The sequence below is a fragment of the Branchiostoma lanceolatum genome, chromosome 1 (assembly GCF_035083965.1).
Source record: "Branchiostoma lanceolatum isolate klBraLanc5 chromosome 1, klBraLanc5.hap2, whole genome shotgun sequence".
NCBI classification, from domain to species: Eukaryota; Metazoa; Chordata; class Leptocardii; order Amphioxiformes; family Branchiostomatidae; genus Branchiostoma; species Branchiostoma lanceolatum.
The window spans coordinates 810,877-831,977 of record NC_089722.1 but is presented as its reverse complement, the minus strand read 5'-3'; the positions used below and the strand labels follow the sequence as shown (position 1 = coordinate 831,977).

Genomic DNA, 21,101 nt, shown 5'->3' with positions numbered 1-21,101 from the left:
AAGGAAAGGAAAGTGACCTCGAACCAGTTTAGCTCAAATGAACTCAATGAACAGATGAGCCGTGACAGAGAAGACAGACGCTATGTACAGCATTTACATGTTCATTGTACCGGGGAAATTCCCCTAGCTCTTTCCGACAGGCACAATGAACAGTATACCACGGCTTAACGTCCCTTCCTAAGGACTGCGACCCTTTCCGGTAGCGTGCATATCGGGTGAGCCAGGATCGAGGCTTCTAGTTCCAGAGGCAAGATCACTAACCCCTGGACTACGCACGCTACTAGGGTTAGGTTAACGCCATTGTGATACATTTGCCACATTTCACCCCCGCCCCCGTTCGCCTTGCACGGAATTCCGAAATTAAGCAGATGTCCATGGTACTGTCATTCGTAAAGATAGAATATTGTTACCCTGAGAGTAGGCATGTTACTCAACTAAATTGGTCGATATTTAAACATATTCTCAGAATGCCACAAGGCACACCTGCACAAAAAAGCAAGCCTTGGAGTTGCCATCACTGGGCATCGAGGCATTTTGCAGATTGTACCCTGAAGTCAAACATATTCCATTCTCGTAATTTCCTTGTGCACCCTGCTATAAATTCTTAGGCTTCGAACCTACTCACTTCGGGGTCCTTAACCATATAAATCTCCTTTGGCGAAAAACTATGTTCAGCTACCTTAAAGGCGGCCTAAGCAATATTAGGGCGCTGAAAGTGATATATTCAAAATCAAAGTATGAAATAATGATGCAGATGTGCTAATGTAGGGAAGTAAATGTAAATTTCAACCTCACAAAACAGAATTGTTTTCCCAAAAATATTTCAAGTTTTTGAAATCGCTTAGGGCACCTTTAACAGTAATGTTCTAGCCTCCCTCACCTCCTGCCCCCTGGTAGAATATAGTCAGAGAACGCCAACCGAACTTCTCTATCGTCTGTTGGATCATCAAGGCCATCTCGTTTGCTGACGGCGTGATCTCCAGAGTGTTGACGCTGGCCAGGCTGGCGTGGTGCTTGTTGACGGGAGGTCCCACCCGGATGATGGGCGGGGGAAGGGCGCGGAGGATGAAGGAGGAGTCGGGGCAGTGATCGTCCCAGCAGTCCAGTACTACGGTGGCGCAGACCTCCTGATCACGGAAATTCGCCACTTCTGTTTGTGAATCATTAAGAAATGAACTGTATAAATTTGTAGAAAACCTATTTCCCTACTTCACACATTTAAGTACTGTGCAAAAATCTATATTTATAATGCGACTAGACAAACCTCCCATTAAAAAAACACGTCTGTTCTTTTATATTTACTATAACCGAAAAGCGAGGAGAAGTAGAATCTATCTAATGATAGTCATATTCTTTTGTATCCGTTAACTGTACTTGTTATTTTGTTTTGTTGTGACCTGTACTTAGCCAAGTGTGGCAGAAATGTGCAATAAAGGTCTTCATTCATTCATTCATTCATTCATTAAATAGAAGTTTTATTGAAGTTCATGCCCGTGGACTAATTGCAATACATGGTAGAAACATAGGGAAAACATACATGTGTCAGTGAACTGCGACTGACTCTGTTGTAACAATAGACTACTAATACTGAATACGACTGTTGGCTATATCTAGACAGGCTGGGTTTGACTTTTTTTGACGCAATGGCAGACGAAAAGTCCCACTTTTTTTAAAATTAGTGCACACACACACACACACACACACACACACACACACACACACACACACACACACACACACACACACACACACCTGCACTTAAAGCAGGAAGGCTGTCACGCTTGACGTTGAGTGATTTCTCGACTTTGTTGATCTGGACATTTTCCGGGAAGTCTTCGCTCCCCTGGATGCTGCTCAGCGCCTGCTCAAAACCGGGGAAGGCTTTTCCAAGATTCACGACCCCTGTGGTGGCAAAAAAAGTGTCTTTGAAAAAGCTTAACACGGTTCACTATTCAATCTTGAGTTGAAACATCAAGCGCTGATATTCAATCGGCGGGGATATATGAAGAGAAGACCACCTAACGGAATATATTTCAGACGAGGCATAATCAGAAGCGCTACATATGCAGAGACTACCAGTGTGTCAAAATATGTTAGAAAACGTGGGTAAAATATTGTTTGGATACAAATTCCAGTAGTTTGTTTGAACCATTGTTTATTCATGATAAGCTCAAATCGGCATGCAGGCCGCTTTTCATTGAGGTCATGAAGGGAGAGGTAAGGGTCAGATACAATATAACAGAGATACACAGTCATTTGAGTCCTAATACCTCTATCAACATATACCATTATACATTTATGGTGCAGCAATGTACAATTGCTACAACATACAACATATTGTATGGCGAAGGCTGGTTCATGGTCCGTGTCCGCTCGTAGAAACGGATATCGTAAAATCCTTCCCGGTGTGAGATAGAGATAACAAAAAAACTGATCAGTACAAACCTGGTGTGCTACGCTATGAGGCGGTATACCGGGTATACAAAACAAACAACAAACAAACAAACAAAAACTTGAAATTCTGATTGCCATAAACGGAAATTAGGATCACTCCTTTTATATTTATCGATGTTGCATATTTTCCATAGCTTGTCTGCATTCAATGTTGCTTAATACCAAGCTAGAAGTTCTTGACAGTTTGTCAATAATCATTAGGAGGCTCTTCACAAGTAAAGCATGGGAAATAAAGTGCCATATCTTATCAGGAGAAAAAGAAACACTTACCCTACTTTTAAGGTTAAGAAGCTATTTGTAACATCTTGACTAAGTGTAGTAAGATAAGACTTTATCTGATGCACCGCTAATGTACCCGGAAGTGTTTCAGGAGGAAATGTAAAATAGAGAGGCAGCAACTCATCGATTTCTGCAGGCTAGGGTCCCTCTCCATCGATTGTTTGAAGCACGTAAAATAACATGTTCACTTCTGTTGATGAAGGTTCGACATCCAGGTAGTAAGATACGCCAAAAATAGTTGCTCAAGCAACTGGATAAAATTTTGAAACAGTCAGATGCATAGCGGATGCTGTCTGAAACGTCTGACTGTTTCAAAATTTTATCCAGTTGCTCGAGTAACTATTTGTGGCGTATGTTTACTTCTCATCGTGATATTAATAAAAAAACAAGCATGGGTTTTGGCAAATGTCCCTCGTCTTTACTGTGTGAAAGGTATTGACACAGGAGTCAAAATAGAAATAAAATGTAATATACAATTTGCAAAGTTTACTCACACTTACTACACTACGAATGAGTATAAGTTTATGTACAAACTACATGAACATTAGCTGCATGTATGTTAAGTTACCTTACATCTGTAGTACGTTTTTTGGAAATTTTGTCTACGTGTATCATGGAATTTGGGGGTTCGTAAAAATGCAATAATTTTGTATGTCTTGAAACTAGCCAATAAGATCAACGTTGTCAGAAATGTGAAACTAAACAAAAATTGCCACATCAAAAATTATCATTGGCCAAATAGCACATGTCCTACTCCACTTCTATTCCTTGATAATTTGAAACTTAGTCGGAAAATTTAGAAAAAAAATGCAAAGTTCGAATACGTATTCTGACTCCAAGCTCTGACACTACTTCTGAGTCTTATTTGGCTAGATTCCCCAATAATGGACTTGAACAGAATTTCATAGATTACCAAAAACGGCTCCTCCAGAGTAGTAGTTGTAGTAGTAGTAGTAGTAGTAGTAGTAGTAGTAGTAGTAGTAGTAGTAGTAGTAGTAGTAGTAGTAGTAGTAGACTGGTTTATTCATAAATAGCAAGACGTACAAACCTCCAGGCAGCCTGGGCTGAATTACGAGGTTGTTTTCACCGAGTTGGTGAAAGAAACATCTTTACACATCAACATAATCAAGAGTCTTGTCTTCTGATGTTCAGGTGTTACCTAAGCTCATTAATGACCTACAATGGTGCTACTGTTGGGGTATTTTCCGACAATGCCTCTGGCAAACTACAAATCAAGGTAACGACTTTTGTACAGCTTAATTTCCTGGTAATGAAGTTCAAATTTCCACAAAAAGATAACCAAAATCTGACAAAGGCAGCTTATAAAAGCTCTGCATATGTAGATCATACAATTTTCGATGATAAGTAGAAGATGTCAGTAAAAAGCCATCGTTGGGTTATGGATAATAAAGACGTTTTATTGCAAGTTCATGCCCGTGAGATAATTGCAAATACATAGCAGACACATAGGGAAAACATAGATATGTCAGTAAACTGTGACTGACTTTGTTGTAGCAATAGGTTACTGGTACTAAATACGACTGTAGGCTATATCAACAAGCTGGGTTTGACGTCTTTGTTGGAGGCAATGGAAGACGGAAAGTCCCCCTATGGAAGACCTAAAAGAGATGACAGAAAAGCTCACACATACCGATGGTCACGTTCACGGCCAGAGCCCATCTCATCACCGCAGCAACGACCACGTACCGCAAAACGCCTTTCATTTCGCACGAACCAAAACACACGTACACACGAACGACGTGAAGGCCTTACATGTATGTGATCTACCCGCTATCTCTGCAAAAGAGGTAACCAAGTTATCGTTGCCTAAAAACGTCAATTTAGATGACAGTGATGGAGAGTGCCCTGCAGGCGAACTGGGCTGCGTCGCCTCCAGTTACTCTGCTGTGAATCACGTCACCCTCGTGTAATTGTGTTACGTTGTTACCATGGTAATTAGAGTGCAGCCTTGTGATTGATGGCTGTCATCACAAGCAGCATGTCGGGCTGCTTCTCCAAGCGTCTTTGTTTCTGTAGTAAGTAGTAGTAGTAGTAGTAGTAGTAGCAATTGGTTTATTGATAAAAACATGGGACAAAACGTCATTGCGGTATGGAGACTGAATTGCGCCGCAGCTAACAATAACGTATACAATTAAGTCGACACGATAATATTACTATGTAGAAGTAGCGTGGTTAACAGTTTATATATCCTAATAATCGTTGAGACGTTGACCAACACAGTTAAAAGCTGGATCTATGTTCGACATTACTAAGAGCAAGGTTACTGTCTTCCGGAATAACAGATCATGGTTTGTCATTTAACTGATGAAAGTGTACTGCAAATCACTATACACTTCAAATTTGCCATGGTCATGCCTCAGTTTCCAGAGAATGAGATCACGGGCTAACTCTCTTTACTTCTGTTAATGTGTCATGGTATGTAACAATGTCATAAAAGGTATACTTACTCTTACGAATTATCAAAACTGTTGGTAGGAGTATTTGAAACAGGGCCATGGAACCTTCTTATTGTCAAGCAGACAAGGCGGATGTTGAATATACGTTGTTGAATCTGAAATTGTCTTCACCTCATTAACATATCTATTTAGAGTTTTGGTATAAAACCTAGTTCTACCAGATCCTTCTTTAGTCACTGACGAAAGATAGCGGATGCTGTCTGAAATGTCTGACTGTTTCAAAATTTTGTCCAGTTGCTTGTCAATGAGAAACTATTTTTGGAGATGTTGAATGTATTAACCGATTATAGAGTTTTACTCGCATTGTTTGGCACTTCCAAAGTCTGCAAAATCTATCTTTGACACTAGGAAATATTAACGACTAAACGTTTTGATAGAAAAAGCTACAATTCCGTCCAACCAAATCAAGACGGATTCGCGTTCTTTTCGAGTGATTGATCGAATGTCGTAGATAGCAGGAAACGAGATTTCCGCGATAAAGCAAATGAGATAATGGGACAGAGTTAGGAGCTGAATTTCCATCTCTGTGAAGATCACTATAAAGATAAGCGCTACAGAAACTCTTACTTGCTACTCTAATTCTAAAACAAAACAAAAAACACATAGAGAAGCAGAGAATTGCACAATGATTTAACACAGCGGCGTTGTCGAAGAATTGATGTCTTGTAAGAATCTTGGGGAAGAAATTAACGCTACGACAAGAAGTAAAATGAAAAAAAATAACGCAGATTGACGACTTTGCTGCTTAACAATTGTATATAAGACAACGTATATCAACTTCTGAATATCAATCTATTCTACAGAAGACCATCTAATAAGGTCTCAACTCTAGAATTGAATTATTTCACCGTTATAGGAGCAGATCATTTCATAGAAAACATAATTTGCTCTTTTTTGTCTCGCTGACGAGGACAATTACACTGATTCATGCAATATACACTAATGGAAGGGCTACAAGTTCAACTTTATTACATTATTCTGTCTAATGGCACACAGTGGTCAGTCCTCCACGACCGGTACACCCTCTTGACAAACATTGTTCTTTAAGTCCAAACCACTATTGAGAATGCCTAGGCACCGTGCAGTCATTTTGGGAAAGAGATGAGATTAATTCTTCAGTCCCAATTCCAATCCGGGGCCCGGCCGGGCTGCTTGCGAAAAAGAAAAATTGAAAAATGCATATCAAGGAAAAAAACGCTATATGGCTAGGAGAATTTTATTACGTTTTGTGTCTTTTTCGTTCCCACAAACTGCCCGGCCGGGCCCCAGATTGAAAATGGAACCGAAGCATGCCGGGGATGTCGCCCCAACGAGTTCGCGAAAGCTGGGAATTGGTATAATTTTTCTCTGTCGGCCACTAGCCAACTTTTCCTCCTATTTTGGTCGATTTGGCACCTAGTGCCGGGCTGGCTAACTCCATTAGCAGATCTTTATTTGGCCTGATTTCCACCAGTGGTAGTGATTCAGAGACTACCAGAATCCGCTGGAATGTATTGAAATAGCAAAACTACCTAAACTTCAAGATAATAACATTGGTGTTCTCAAATTGATGAAGTAATCCTTCTAAATATTTTCGTAAACTTAAATTTGTACCTTCAGATATTAACCTTTGACATGATTTAAGATGATTCTAACATAATTCTATAAGGGCACATAATTCCGCGAGCCGTCCAAGATACGTCCAAGCAGATCTCCAACCCGACGTCCCCAGTATAATGCACTCCTGTGTATCTAAACTGAGAATGCATGGGGGTGCTGCACTATACCCACTGTTTTTCAAAATGACGGATTCATGTAACGGGTTAATGTTAATGGAAGTAATCATAATCGTTTTAATAATAGACAGAGATCACGCATGGACTTAAAGAACAATGTTTGTCAAGAGGGTGTACCGGTCGTGGAGGACTGACCACTGTGTGCCATTGCTGTGCTGGGTACCATAGACACAATTTTCGTGTCGACTTTGCGCAGCTCCACTCAGCATCCGCCCTTTTGAGTGCTGCGGTATCTCTCATAGTCGATAGAAAAAATTGTCTCATTTAAGTACCATACTTAACAAAGCCGCCGTCCCCTTGTACACATCGCGGTACAACGTGCTTTTTTGGAAGATTACATTCCTATGGTATTTTGTCAAGTCAACATTTGAATGCAAGTATGTTTGTTGGGCCTCCCGGAGCTTTTCATACGTGCGAGTGACGAATCTCAGCGCCACCTGGCGAAATAAAGTGATAATGCAAAGCGAAACTGCAGCGTGTAGAACAGAAAATATCTCCTTCTGACAAGGATCAGTACTGCAGGTATCTATCGGTCCAAGTAAAATCTTGTTGTTTACCTTTTAAGTAAGTTTTAACTAGGATTACGTTAAATCTTAGTATCATAAACTGATTACAACGACAACACTTTGATTCTGTTTTGTTTTGTAACATGTAACGCTAGCATGGTGGAACAACCATTAAGTATTCTACAGTACTAAGCGTTAGGTCACAGTCGTATAGAATTTGTCGTGCGATTTAAGTAATGAGGCTATGACAGAGAGAAGCGTCGACAAGGATATACGATAACATCCATCGTCACAAGACACCTGAATGCAGTTGGACACATCAACATTCCTCAGAAGGAATCTTTCTTATATGTTCTGTCTGCCTCTGCCCTCATGAAAAGCGGCCTGCAGGCTGATTTGAACTTGTCATGAATATACAAAGTTCAAACAGAGCAACAAACAAACAAACTAACAAACAAACTAATTAATGCCCTTGATGTTCGGATCATGTGATGCACGTGACCGGGCCCTAACCACATGTAAACCATGAAGAAAGTATAAAGTTTGAAAAATCAACTTTATTATGCTTTGGATACGGGGGAAACAATACTGAGCCAAATTAAAGAACATCTGTCCGAGTTTGTTGGTTTTAAGCCGATAAACCATAAACCTACGAGGTCCCTGTGGCAAAGAATTATGGGAAGTGTAAAATAAGGTGAATGAACTTGGGGGTGTTGACTACCGTAGGTCACGTATTCTATTGTGCATAGGGAGGGGATTTGACCTTTCATTTGCCTCCGCGCGTCTTACTCGTCCGATAACTTTGCGTACGGAACTGTAATGAGCGTTCAACATTAACCACGCCAAAAGTAGTTACTCAAGCAACAGTAACCACGTGTACCGATAACACGCGTACGGATCTTCTATAGCATATTCCTGTCTACAACGGCCCTGAAACAGGTAAGTGGTGCATTGTATTTACCTTTCAAAATATCAACTTGTTCTTGATGAATGATTTCGGATGGACATCTGAAGCGTCTGGTATTTTCATTTTGTAATCAAGTTTTATAAATTATCAAATTATCATAGATTATCATATTTAAATCCAGATGTATACATTATCATATTTTAATCCAGTTGTGTACATTATCATATTATCATAAATTATCATATTTCAATCCAGCTGTATAGATTATCAGATTATCATAATCGGTATATAATTTGCTCTGAGGTATTGAAAATAGATATCAATTATAGAACTATTTTGAAAGGTAGAAATGTAATAAGGACCTCAACAACTTGGCGAAATATACCTTTGGCGATATGTACAGTTTTGTTTTGATAACCTTACTGCAACGTTTTTGTACAGCCGTAAATTAACGTACAATAGAATCGTGAAGTGTTTCTGCCATGTTACAGAGAATCTTTCAGTTAAGTCAAAGATTTTTAGAGACATCACATTGATAGAGAGATAGACACAAAATACCGGCCACTCCTTACGTACACGCCTTATGAGTCACATATAAGGTACGGTAGCATAGGGAAAACGTCTCCAAGCGATCCATGCACGAGAGCTTAACTTCTAGGCGTGGCCAGTTCGTTAACCTAACCCACATACCTCAGACTAGTCAAACAAGGGCTCTGTCAGGTCGACTGTTAATGTATGCAGGAGAACTTTACGTTTGCCAAAAAACATCTTGTTTTGGCCTAACGTTACTACAATGTACATAGTATAGTATTTGTAAAAAAAATCATGAAGGAGATCTCAGGTTGTGTCATTGTTACAAAGGGATGTGAATGACCTTCCGGGATGTCAATGACCTTCCTGGAATCTAGTTGAGTCATGGGTTTTCAGATAACTTCTTAAATCTGGCCACGCCTATACATACCTTCTTACATAGCTTCACCACGCCTTAAAAGTCATCACAATGAAAAACCTGCCCGCCAACGTCTCAGACTTTATCTCACCGTGGGACTCTTTAACTCGAGGCCATCTTGACTCTTGAGCTCCGGAGATGAAGGTCTTTTCTGGGTTCTTTGATTCCTTGACTTTGAATTTGGTAAGTGAAAATTATCCCATTACCTCCAAGAAAATGGAGATAATGTTTTTGGTTTGTCTTTTTTAATTCTAATTTTCGAACCTCTAGATGGATTGTACTGGTATTTGGTTAAGTGGTAGGTGCTGGGAAGATGAAGATCAAGGTCAATTTTGGGTCCCCTAGAGTGTGGCTCTGGCACTGCAGAAGAACTTCCGTTTTTTGTATCTGTTGTGATGGACATCCTGTGGTCTTGTAGTGTTAAAGTTTCCGCACGCTAGCTTGAAGTTTCTCAGGTTAATAATGTACTACGATCAGCCTTTAAGTTACTGAATCGCGCTTCTAATATCATAACGGTTATAACCACAGAGAGCGGAGTTTGAATTGACTACATTACGATGGTCTTCGTTTATTTTGAAGAGGTTTGTTTTGAATCACAGCTGCACATACGTGGGGCTCAACTATCTAGCCCGCAGGTGCAAATGGTTTGCGGCTAATTTCCAAGCAGATGTGGTAGAAAACTGTAACGCTTGCCAATCTGAGTTACATCGTACCTATGCAATCCTTTAATGTACTTTGCATGCAGAAATGCTCCCTTGAGATTAACTTATGTTTAAAAAAAATTGCGACTTTTTTCTCACGTTTTCGCGGTGAACTTAAAGCGCGAACTTAAAGCCACCGCGAAAGTTTTGCCCACCTATGAATGTAGCACTACCATTGTTTCAAACACGAACATAAAACCACCGCGAACGCGAAATTTTCTGCCTACCTCGAAATAAAAACCACGCGAACTTAAATGCATTTACAGTATTAGTATCTTATTTCGTTTTGCAGATCCGGATGGGGGTTGTTGAACAATAGGACACGTGGGTAGCTGAATGGCAGGATTCTCGGGAGAGATAATCAGAGCGTGAAATGGACTAAATTTCCTGGAAATGATTACGAAACTGACCATACATGGAGGTCAATGAACCGTGGGTGCCTGTCATTCAACTGCGCGCGTGTCCTATCAATGGTTCAACGATCCCCGTCCCGATCTGAAAAACAAAATAACATACTGATACTAGTACGTCCCGGTAACCAAAAAAATAACGTGAAGGCTTCGTCCTAGAGAGTTTTTACTTAGCTGAAAATTAGCTGAAAAAAAAGCGAAGATCGAGATTTCACCGGACAGATCCTCTGCACAACGCCCCCCCCAAATAGTTAGTGTCAATCCAATGATACTGAAAACAGCACTATTTCGTTCCATTTCGTTCCATTTCGCACTCTCTGGAGACCTGTCTAAAGCGTAGTTATGTTTATCAAATTTTAAATCACACTGAGAAAAGCAACATTTATGTAAGACGTCTTGATTGATCGCTGTCCCGTGTTTGGTGTCAGTGCCCCCTTAAGACGTTTTAATTGTTTGTCGTCTCTATAAAGACGTCAGTGTGCCGAGGTACTGTAAATGCAGAAATGTTCGCGGTGGTTATATGTTCGCGGTTTTCGTGGCGACCGCACATTTCACCGCGAACTTAAAACCGCCGCTTACATTTTTATCCAATACTGTAGCAGTATGTGACTTTAGCACTGCCGCAAACTTAAAACCCACCGAAAACACCCCATTTTTGCCTTAGCGCGAAATAAAAACCACGCGAACTTTAATGCATTTACAGTAACTCTATTTCTAGATGTCACCCAACAATCCATTGGGCATGACGGCCTTCGACGTCTCCGACGATTGTGGCAGGTTTAAACGCTAAGTTGTGTGACTTGTTCTTTATGCTTATCCACTAGGTGTTGATGCTAATGCCTTTACCCTGCATATTACATGCTAGAACGCTCAGATGAAGCGAAAAGCTGCCAGGTTGTTAGTAAGTGATTCTGCGCAAGTGACGAATGGCCATTACTGATCACGATGACAGGAAAACACCTACAGCAGGTAGGCATGACGTCAGTGGCAGCGCGGAGCACAATGGATCTTGTGATCGGTGAAATCGTTTCCACGTCGTTAGTTTGAGCTGTCACCCAACAATCAATTGGGCATGACGGGGCCTTCGACGTCTCCGACCGATAGTGGGAGGTTTAAACGCTAAGTTTTGTGACTTGTCCTCTATTCTTATCCACTCGGTGTTAATTCTAATGCACATACCCTGTATATTACATGCTAGAACGCTCAGATGAACCGAAAAGCTGCCAGGTTGTTAGTCAGTGATAAGGCGCAGGTGACGAATGGCCATTACTGATCACGATGACAGGAAAGCCCCTACAGCAGGTAGGTATGACGTCAGTGGCAGCGCGCAGCACAATGGATATTGTGATCGGTGAAATCGTTTCCACGTCGTTCGTTAGTTTGAGCACGAGAGGAGAAGTCAATCACCTGGAGTAGCACGGGGAAAGGGTCAGGCGCCTACGTCACTGGCGCCCGTCTGAAATGCTGTTCAACAGTTCAAAATGTTGAGATATACATACAGAGAGTGTTGAACTAAAGCCCCTGCCACACTTGTGAGTATATACAAGCCCGCATGAGTTGCGTATTAACGTATTTTTTGTTTAGGTTAAGTTTGCAGCCGAAGAAGTAATTTCTTTGGTTCGACAAGCAGGCTGCACAACGGTGGGTCAAAGTGAAAACAACATCTTCCCCCCAAACTTTACTTAAACCAACTCATACGCACTTGAATATACGCACAAGTGTGACAGGGCCCTTAGAATAAAACAGACGGGGCGATCGTCCAAGTGTTAGGTTTGGATGCCCGTCTTGAGCTATTGTTATGATATGTCCTAAAGGCGTGCTGCAACACCCAATCTTTTTTATTGACCTATGGACCCGAGGTTTTTGCTGTTCATTTTCAGATTGTTTAGATGCAAATCATTCATTCATTCAAAAGCTATACTTTCATCTGCATCGCAAAGAAATTGAAAGACAATTAGAGTTTGAAAATATTTTCTATTACGTAAACAGGCAGTACAAAGCATCTGGTGCCTCCGTATGTAGTTACGTCCAAGTATCTTGTACAGCAGCAACATCTTTACATAAGTCCACTGACACATGTACTTAAAAACGCTGGAAACTGGCATTCCAGAATTATAACATTACACACTTTGCAAGTCACCTCGGCGGCCTCTTTGATGTGGTCAGGTGGATCAAACCGCCCTCATAAATGTGAAGAAAAAACATGTTAAGCGATCGGGCACGCAATTAGTGGCCAGACCTTCGGGGTGAATGACCGCACGTACCTGCCTACCTGTCTACCTGCACAGGCCAGAAACTGGCCCCTACGTACGAACAATCAGAACTCAGTTTTCTGGTGATGCGTTCTTTTATCTTCTGTCTATGCACGTGCGGAAGTTCCACGTGCGTTGATGGCTTCATGAAGCTGAGGGCTGGGTCACATTTATGGTACGATCAGCATAGCCTCTACCAGGCTCCACAGGCTGCTGAAAAAATCGTTAAAATAGTACAAACTTATACATATAGATATATGTATATACAAGACCAAACTGACGATACAACAAAAACCTAAAGTGTGCCTACGTCCCCCTCCCACACCCAAAAAATTATCAATTCAATCTTCGGAAGTAAATACAGAAGTAAATAAGATAGTTGACTTCTATATCTTTTGCACGGAGATTCCCCGTGCAATAGAGCTGCAGGGTATGTGAAGGGCACGCCAGATTTCTGTTCTTTGTCTCCTATATTTGATGAAAACTGCATCAGCAATTGTTAAAGGGATTTTCCATACAATGGGCTCAGTTGCAACGAGAGAAGATATTGGGTCATATCCGCGGGTTCATTGACCTCGCCTACGACCTATTTTGCATCACAAATGCCGCCCGGTTATCGTCTCTGTAGGCCGTGTTGATTTGATTACATGGATGACATCTGCGCCCGCATCAATTTTTGTCCTTTTCCCCCCATAAAGGTCCCGACCATACTGTAAATCATACAAAGCAGCTGTGAAATCAACAAATTTGTGCTGAAAATTGCAAATAAAAGAAAAATCCAAAAACTGATACTAATGCCATTTGAAGTCAATTCCAAAGTCAAAGGGCTCGTTCTCATTTAAATGTACACATTGTATAATCTCCGTTACCGTTAGAAGTAAGACGTTCCTGACCTTAAGATATGCCACATACAAAAAACGCAACTGCCGTTTTTAAAAGCTAGAAAAGTTTTAAGTCGTCATAAAAACTACAGTATATGTGGCATATCCTGATGTCAGGAACGTCTTATTTCAATCGGTAACGGAGATTACAAAATGTGTACATTTAAATGAGAACGAGCGGAAGATGTGAAAGAACAGAAGAAATCATTATTCGGAACACCATACGCTGTATGTTTAATTTTGTTCATCCTTCCTAACCACATAGATTTCATAATGAAGGCAACTTTTTTTTTGCCAAACCTTTTCTTTCCACCCCTCATTGCACTAAGGTGGGGAACTCGCTGCGATGTAAAATTTGGACAGAGCGCTGAACGAATTTCATAGATGAAAAATGAATCTTTTACGCTTTGTGTGTTTTGTTGTCTTTTTAGCCATACTTGTACATTTTGTATGATATTCCAATAATGAAGTCAAGGGTCACAGTGTAGGTCGCAGAAAGAGCGCAGCGCGATTGCCATCTAGTGGAATGGGGGCCGTACTCGCACGCTCGCCTCAGTTTTGGGGTCTCATGATGGCATACATATAATCAAATCAACATGGCCTGAATGTGCATAATGTTGTTTGGGGTCATCACTCGTCGGAGCGGACGGAAAACTGACCAGACGATCGAGCTAATCTTATTTAGATATTTTTGCTGTGTCAAGAAGGTTTCCCCGCAACTGAGTCATCGACTGGTGCAATGATGTTTACAGGTAATTCTACATTCCTTACATCCATGTTAGATTTACTTAAAACAGTGTGACATATATCTTATCCCAACAATGTCTTGGTCGATAATGTCTACAGCTGCTACTTAACTGGACCCGCAGCAGGTAGGAGGCCTCGCTGCGTGCTAAGTTGGATCTGTGTTACCCTTGACTTTATGATGGGAATATCATGCAAAACATACAAGTATGGCTAAAATGACGATAAAACACACAAAACGAAAAGGTTAGTTTTTTATCGATAAGACTCGTTGACGCTGTCAAATCGCTCGGTCGCAGAGCGCCGCGGGTTCAGTGAGGTAGGGCTTTAGAATTAGCTCCGAGCTCGAGGCCTGCTTTCTGTAGTAGTAGTAGTAGTCCACTGGTTTCTGCTGCTTTGTGCACTCAAGCTTATTCTTTTTCTACAACAACCGACTTCATTGCTGTGCTTCATCCACACACGGCCATGCAGGGAATTTATAAGTCATTTATGCCCATAATGTCACGGACAAGTTAGTAGTGCATGCTGACTAAAACGACATGGGGCCTAACGCCCCCCCCCCCCCCCCCCCCCCTCACTGGACCCGCGGCACGTGGCGGCGTTGCTGCGACCGGGCGATTTGACAACGCGCTCAACGAATTTCATCGATGAAAAAAGCATCTTTTTACGCTCTGTGTATCTTGTTGTCTTTTGAGCAACACCTCTGCGTTTTGCATGATATTCCCATTATAACGTGAAGCTTCGAAGGGTAACACAAATCAGTTCAGGGCGCAGCGACGCCGCTAGCGTGCCGCGGGTCCAATGCGACATGGGTCCTAAGCGTGACGAAGTCAAGGAGTCTCCCAACTAACAAAAAAAGCGCGACAACATCGTCCAGTCGAAGGCTTTAGGGAACGAACGAATCAAATTCCCTATTCACTGATACTGAGGAATGGTTGACAATGTACATGTAGAACAATTAGTTTGTAGTTTTCGGAATATGGCAATTTGGCACTTGCTGCAACCACAAGTCACTGAGGTTGAAAATAGATACAAACCAAGGAGGTTATATATAACCACCTTGTACAAACCAATTATTTGGTCTTCGTTTAAAATATGTCAGGAATACACTGTAGTATTGAGTGCAAACGTTTTCCTTACTAGTAAGACATTTTGAAATGATTCATAACAGTTTTTTTAAACACATTCGGGCCCCATGAACAGACAAATGCGTCTAAATTCAGCTCAATGTTTGTTGCCCGCATGGACAAGATAAATCGATAGTCTTAGTTTGATTTTGGCAAGGTACAAATGTAGGTCCCACAGCTGTAGATACTAAAATCATCCTCAGGCCATGTTGATCTGATTATATTGATGACATCCTCGCGCGCATAAATTTCGTCCGTTTCCAACGAAAAATAGTTTTCGGCCATACTGCAAATCATGAAAAGCAGCTACAAAATGAAAACGGTTACATAATATGTCGTAGAATTCCTGAGTCAAATTCCATATTTAAAGAAGAAGATGTGAAAGAACAAAACTGAGATTGTCTATTTTTCGGTAAACTATACTGTGGGTTTAATTTAGTCGTTTGATCAACCTTCCTGATAACTTAGATTTCATAATGTGGGAATAAGGGAACTTTTTTTTGCCAAACGTTTTTTCTCATCCGCACGCTCGCATCAGTTTTGTGGTTCCCAGAGGATGTCATTCAGGCATATCATCAAATCAACATATGGCCTTCGTTCATTTCAAGGCATCCTCATTTGCAGTGCGGCTTCGCTACGGCTCCCGTTTTTGGCCAAGCACACCGGTACCGGGTCACCCCTACTCTTCTCAATAAGTGTGTTGGGTTCTTTTACGTGCAGAGGTTTGACGCTTGAGGCTAATGCCTGAAGCTCCCTCATACATGGGGCCGCCGGCTTATCGAAGATAAATGTTTCCAGAAATAGAAGACTTCGGTTAACTACTAAGACGTCTAGACCCCGGCTTTGTCAACGGGCCGGTCTTGTGCTTCTCCCACATAGTCTTTACATTATGTAAAGGACCAAACAATTGGTCAAGTAGGCATCCTATAGAACGTGTTACATGTACGTTTTCTCATGAATATTCTCACGAATCATAGAGAGTTTGGGTCCAGGAAGGTGTTAAGTTGGATTGTAACACGTTGGAGTCATCTTTATCCTGGGTTACACAGCTATCTATCAGCAGTATATTTGTCATTGTAGAACTTATAGTAGAACTTGTAGAGTTGACGCATATTCTCCGTCGAGAGAGATCGTGAGCAGGTTGCTAGGAATGTGCTAGATCTAGGGTGGTCTCATCCCGATTATTTCAGTTCAATCCGTTTGTTTAAGGTTAAGACTGACTGAATTCGATCGGGGCGTCAACGGACTTCATTCGCTACCCCGGCAGGTTGCATACTCAACCTTGGCATATATATCTACACCGTACGACCTTCGGTCATTAAGCCATCAAAATGTCGTGACCCAAAAAACAGATTCTATCACAACTTAAGTCCCCCATATCAAGGACGTACATCTTTGAATGGGCTTTGAATAAAGTCTATTAATCCCTAGCAAATACATCCATGTTAGTTCTAACAATCTCTGACCATGTGGCTGAACGTTTTTGGATTCACAACCCATTCCTGAGTGTAGAAAATCTTCTTAAGAGTTCCTTGTGGCTATTTGATAAGCGTATTCAGTAAACAATGATGCTAAAGAACTACAGACATTTTCAAGTAGTTGGCATCGTTTCTAGGTTGCATGTTATACAATGAAGGCACTAATTTCTGTTTATATAACTGAGCCTATATGTAGATCAATGAACCCTAGCTACCCGACATTCAAGTACTCAATTGTCCTATTGTTCAGCAGTCCGCGTCCGGATCTTGAAAACGAAATAAGGTATGAGCTAATACGTTGTCAGTAAACGAATGGGAAACTTGAAAGGGAATTTTGTTTGGCTGACGAACAAGCAAAATAGGAGAAATTAGAATTCACTGGATAGTTTCTGTGCAATGTGTATATATGTACAAACACACACACACACACACACACACACACACACACACACACACACACACATATATATATATATATTATATATTAGAGAGAGAGAGATTGCGCCTGTCCTATGACAGTGAAAACAATACATAATCTGAAACGTAGTAATGTCCATCTAAAAGTTGGTAAAATCATACTGGAAAAACAACAGCATTTGTGTCAGACATTCTAATTGATTATTGTCTATTTTTGTGTGTCAGTGTCCCTACCTAGTTCTATTTGTGGTTGGCCTCAAACTGGGCAAGGTGCATGGGGCTTTCGATGTTTCTGGTAGATTCCGGCAGGCTAAAACACTAAGTACTGTGGCTTGTCCTCCATGCAAATGTTCATAGCCCGTGACTTACACATCTATACGACGCATGAAGAACAAATCTACGAGACTGTTGTTAAGTGATTCTGCACAGTTGACCAATGATCACTATCGATCATGACGGTGACAGGAAACCCCTTGAGCAGAAAGTCATGACGTCAATAGCCACTATAGGGTCGGGGTTCAAAAAGTCATTTCCTGGTAAACAAAATTTCTATTAGCTCTCTCACTCTGCACATGATCCGCAACTTTTTGTTGCATTCACAACTCGTTAGAAAATCTCCAAGAAGTGTTTATTTGATCATTGTATTCATTTAAGAATGAGTCTAATGTACCGCAAGCATCTCTAAGTAGTGGATATCGTTTCTAGGTTGCATATTATACCAAGGACGTTGGTATCAAAGATACTAATTACTGTACAAGTACACCACTAATACATGATACAATCCCTGGATAGTTAATGGTTGATTAGATTATAGAATTGAGCACTAAAGGGAATTAGTTGCCATTCATCTATTGTTAATATCCCTCAGCACCATAATGACACTTTTTGAAATGTAACTATAACCATTTTATTTGTTAATCTCCAAGCAGATATCTGACCGTTGCAAAGACCGTATCCAACTGATAGAGGACGTTTTTATTAAAACCTCACTCATTCAAACCTCTTCTGACAGTTGGATACTGTCTTTGCAACCGTTGGATCTGTTTGGCGATTATTTTTGTTTGTTTGTAGCCTTTGTGATTCGTTGGTGCCCATGTTCGAAAGTACAGTCCTTGGCCGTGCTTTTAGAATGACAGTATCAGTGTTCAGCACGCCAGGCTTCGGAGTATGATCTGGTACCTGACGTATATCTAGCCTGTGTTACACAATCTCTCGCTGCCAGGGGCAGGTTGGTAGCCTCTACCAGGCTCAATAGGGTCCCTGGGAAAATAGTAGAAATTGGCCAACTAGACAGTCAACATGCCAGAGGAGTTAGTCCGTTAAAGGAGTTACAGTTTGCGACCCAAGTTCTACTATTTTTCCGGCGACCTGTGGAGCCTGGTAGAGGCTAGCTGGTTGTGTCCCTACTTTACGGCTGTCTATCTCTAAGCCAGGATATCTGATTGAAGAAATAGAATAAGAAGCACCAAGATCAGGAGCTCAGATTTGTTTCATCGCCATCAAAATCAGTTCACTGCGAGCACGGGATTCTCCGTCACTATAGCAACGAGTCATCACAACCTCCAACACCATGGTAACAGACACACCTATATCTGGCCATGATTGGCACATGCTATAAGCGCATGTGAAAATAAATTGCAATCGAGGGTTGGGATGTCCCTAATCAACATGACATGGAGGTGAGGGCTATACGGGCTGCGTATATATACATCCATGTTAGCTCTAACCATCTCTGACCATGTGCCTGAACGTTTTTGCATTCACAACCCATTCATGAGTTTAGAAATATTGTCAAGTGTTCATTAATATTGTGGTTATTTGATAAGCGTTTTCAGTAAACAATGATGCTAAAGAACTACAGGCATTTCTAAGTAGTTGACATCGTTTCTAGGCTGCATGTTATACAAGAATGGCACTAATTTCTTTGATTATGAGGGCCATGCGGGCTGCGAAGATGGGCTGATTTCGCGTGGATGCGTGATCTAGTCAACTATCAGGCTGAGTTAAAACCATCATCCTCATCTTACAACTGCCGCTAAGGTGCATGCTATAGATCTAATATCATTATATCCACATTAAGTTTGATTTGGCATATCATACTCTCATATATCGCCCGTGGTGATGAAACATCATCGTCTACCTTCACCCCTCTCTCGTCTGCACCTACTTGGCAAGCCGGCGTATACGTTCATTCAGTGCTATAGTGCGCATGAGCGGGGGCAACGTCCTTTGTGTCGTTACCCCGGGCAACAGGACAGATGCTGGTACAGCTTGACGTCGGATTCAGTGAGATAAATGACAGGAAGTGTAGGGAATTAAGCATAAGGCCGTGGTTTTACAGATAAATCACATGAAAGGCAATATACAGCACTCGCAGAGCATGCGACCGAGCGGTGTGAATGATTTAACGTCATGCGGTAAATGCGTATCTCGTGCCGTATTGTTTAATGGTCGTAAACAATCGTACGGCGCTTCGGTTCGAACAATCAGGTACTCTGAGTGGAGAATGCAGCTTATCAATGGCGCTAGTTGCACTGTACTTGACTTGGCTTGAATAGTTAATAGATTATGAATGTGAACCAGTCAGAATTGCATTGAGGAAGGTGACAGATGGTCACCGAAACGTCGGTTGAACAAATCACCTGGTTGTGTAAAAAGAGTATTCTTGTTCAGTGACGTACCAACGTGATGAAACTATTCACAGAAGATTGCCGATTGTTGTTTAAGTGTTATTTCAGATCAAGATCAAGTCGCTCCGCTGTGTAAGGGTGCACTCACGGTGATGTAGCGAGTCGTCACGTTTCGTTCTGCCTTTCCAAGATATGCTTGGGAAATCCTTCTTGGTATATACGTCAGTACCGGGCAATATCATACATTTCTGTTTATCGTCACCTGAACGTAAGAATTAAGATATGAATCGATATATTGACGTATCGTATGACCGTTTTGTGACGACGACTCAATATTTGTGTTGGCGTCCGGAGAATCCGTCAACTCTTCTCAGAATTTCTTCTCGCTCAATTCGGGCAATATCTCCCCAGTGGACAATTTATCAGGATAAGGTCAGTAATAGGTAATGTCTTTTGGGCTTCTTTTTTACTAGAATGGACGGACTTACAAGACTAGCGCTAGCTGACATGTATTCATTCAGAAGGAGGGAGTCTTGACGTATCAGCCTATACTAAAGAATAGGCGAGAAAGCTTGTAGCACATTCATGTATGTTATTGACAATTAACGTTTATCTATTTGTTATGCGTTTGCGTACAAAATGAAAAATAACTAAAAAGATGTTTGATAGCCTGACTATTTTTCTATGAATTAAGAAAGATAATAGGAAAGATCGGGAACCAGTTACAACCCTTTGAAAGGGATCTTAACGATATACAAGCGTTTTACGTACATCGTACCTTCTCTCTGACTGGCTGGCTTGGTAGAGCGTCAGAATCTAAATTGCATGGCTTCGCGCTTTAATTCAACATCCAATGTTCTATTCAATATTGTGCACATTTTCGTCGTTAATATTTCTGCTATAGCTGTATATTCTTTCAATAGATCATAAACCGTGGGGGGGGGGAGGGTGCACATTGACATAATTTATGAATTGACGTCGGGTCTGCAAGGTGTTGTATATAGCCACAACGTTATAGCTATAAATAGATTCCCGAAAGGTAATTCAAGGACAAGCCCCGCCAGGTTCACCGGCGAAGGACGTTTCCGTATTGCGGTGTATTCAATCGATATTT

The 21,101-nt window shown here is 41.2% G+C and overlaps 1 protein-coding gene across 2 annotated transcripts in view; it reads right to left on the bottom strand.

Moving 5' to 3' along the window:
* The window catches only part of LOC136428627 (glutamate receptor ionotropic, kainate 2-like), a 36,972-nt gene extending 32,484 nt beyond the window's left edge, over positions 1-4,488 (bottom strand). For both annotated transcript variants that reach the window (XM_066418301.1, XM_066418292.1), the window contains exons 1-3: positions 4,385-4,488; positions 1,753-1,902; positions 881-1,150 (exon numbers count right to left, since the gene is read on the bottom strand). In XM_066418301.1, coding sequence (XP_066274398.1) covers positions 881-1,150; positions 1,753-1,902; positions 4,385-4,457 — 493 coding nt within the window. In that variant the 5' untranslated portion in view covers positions 4,458-4,488. The remainder of the gene's footprint in view (positions 1-880; positions 1,151-1,752; positions 1,903-4,384) is intronic.
* Between the last annotated feature and the right edge of the window lie 16,613 nt (positions 4,489-21,101).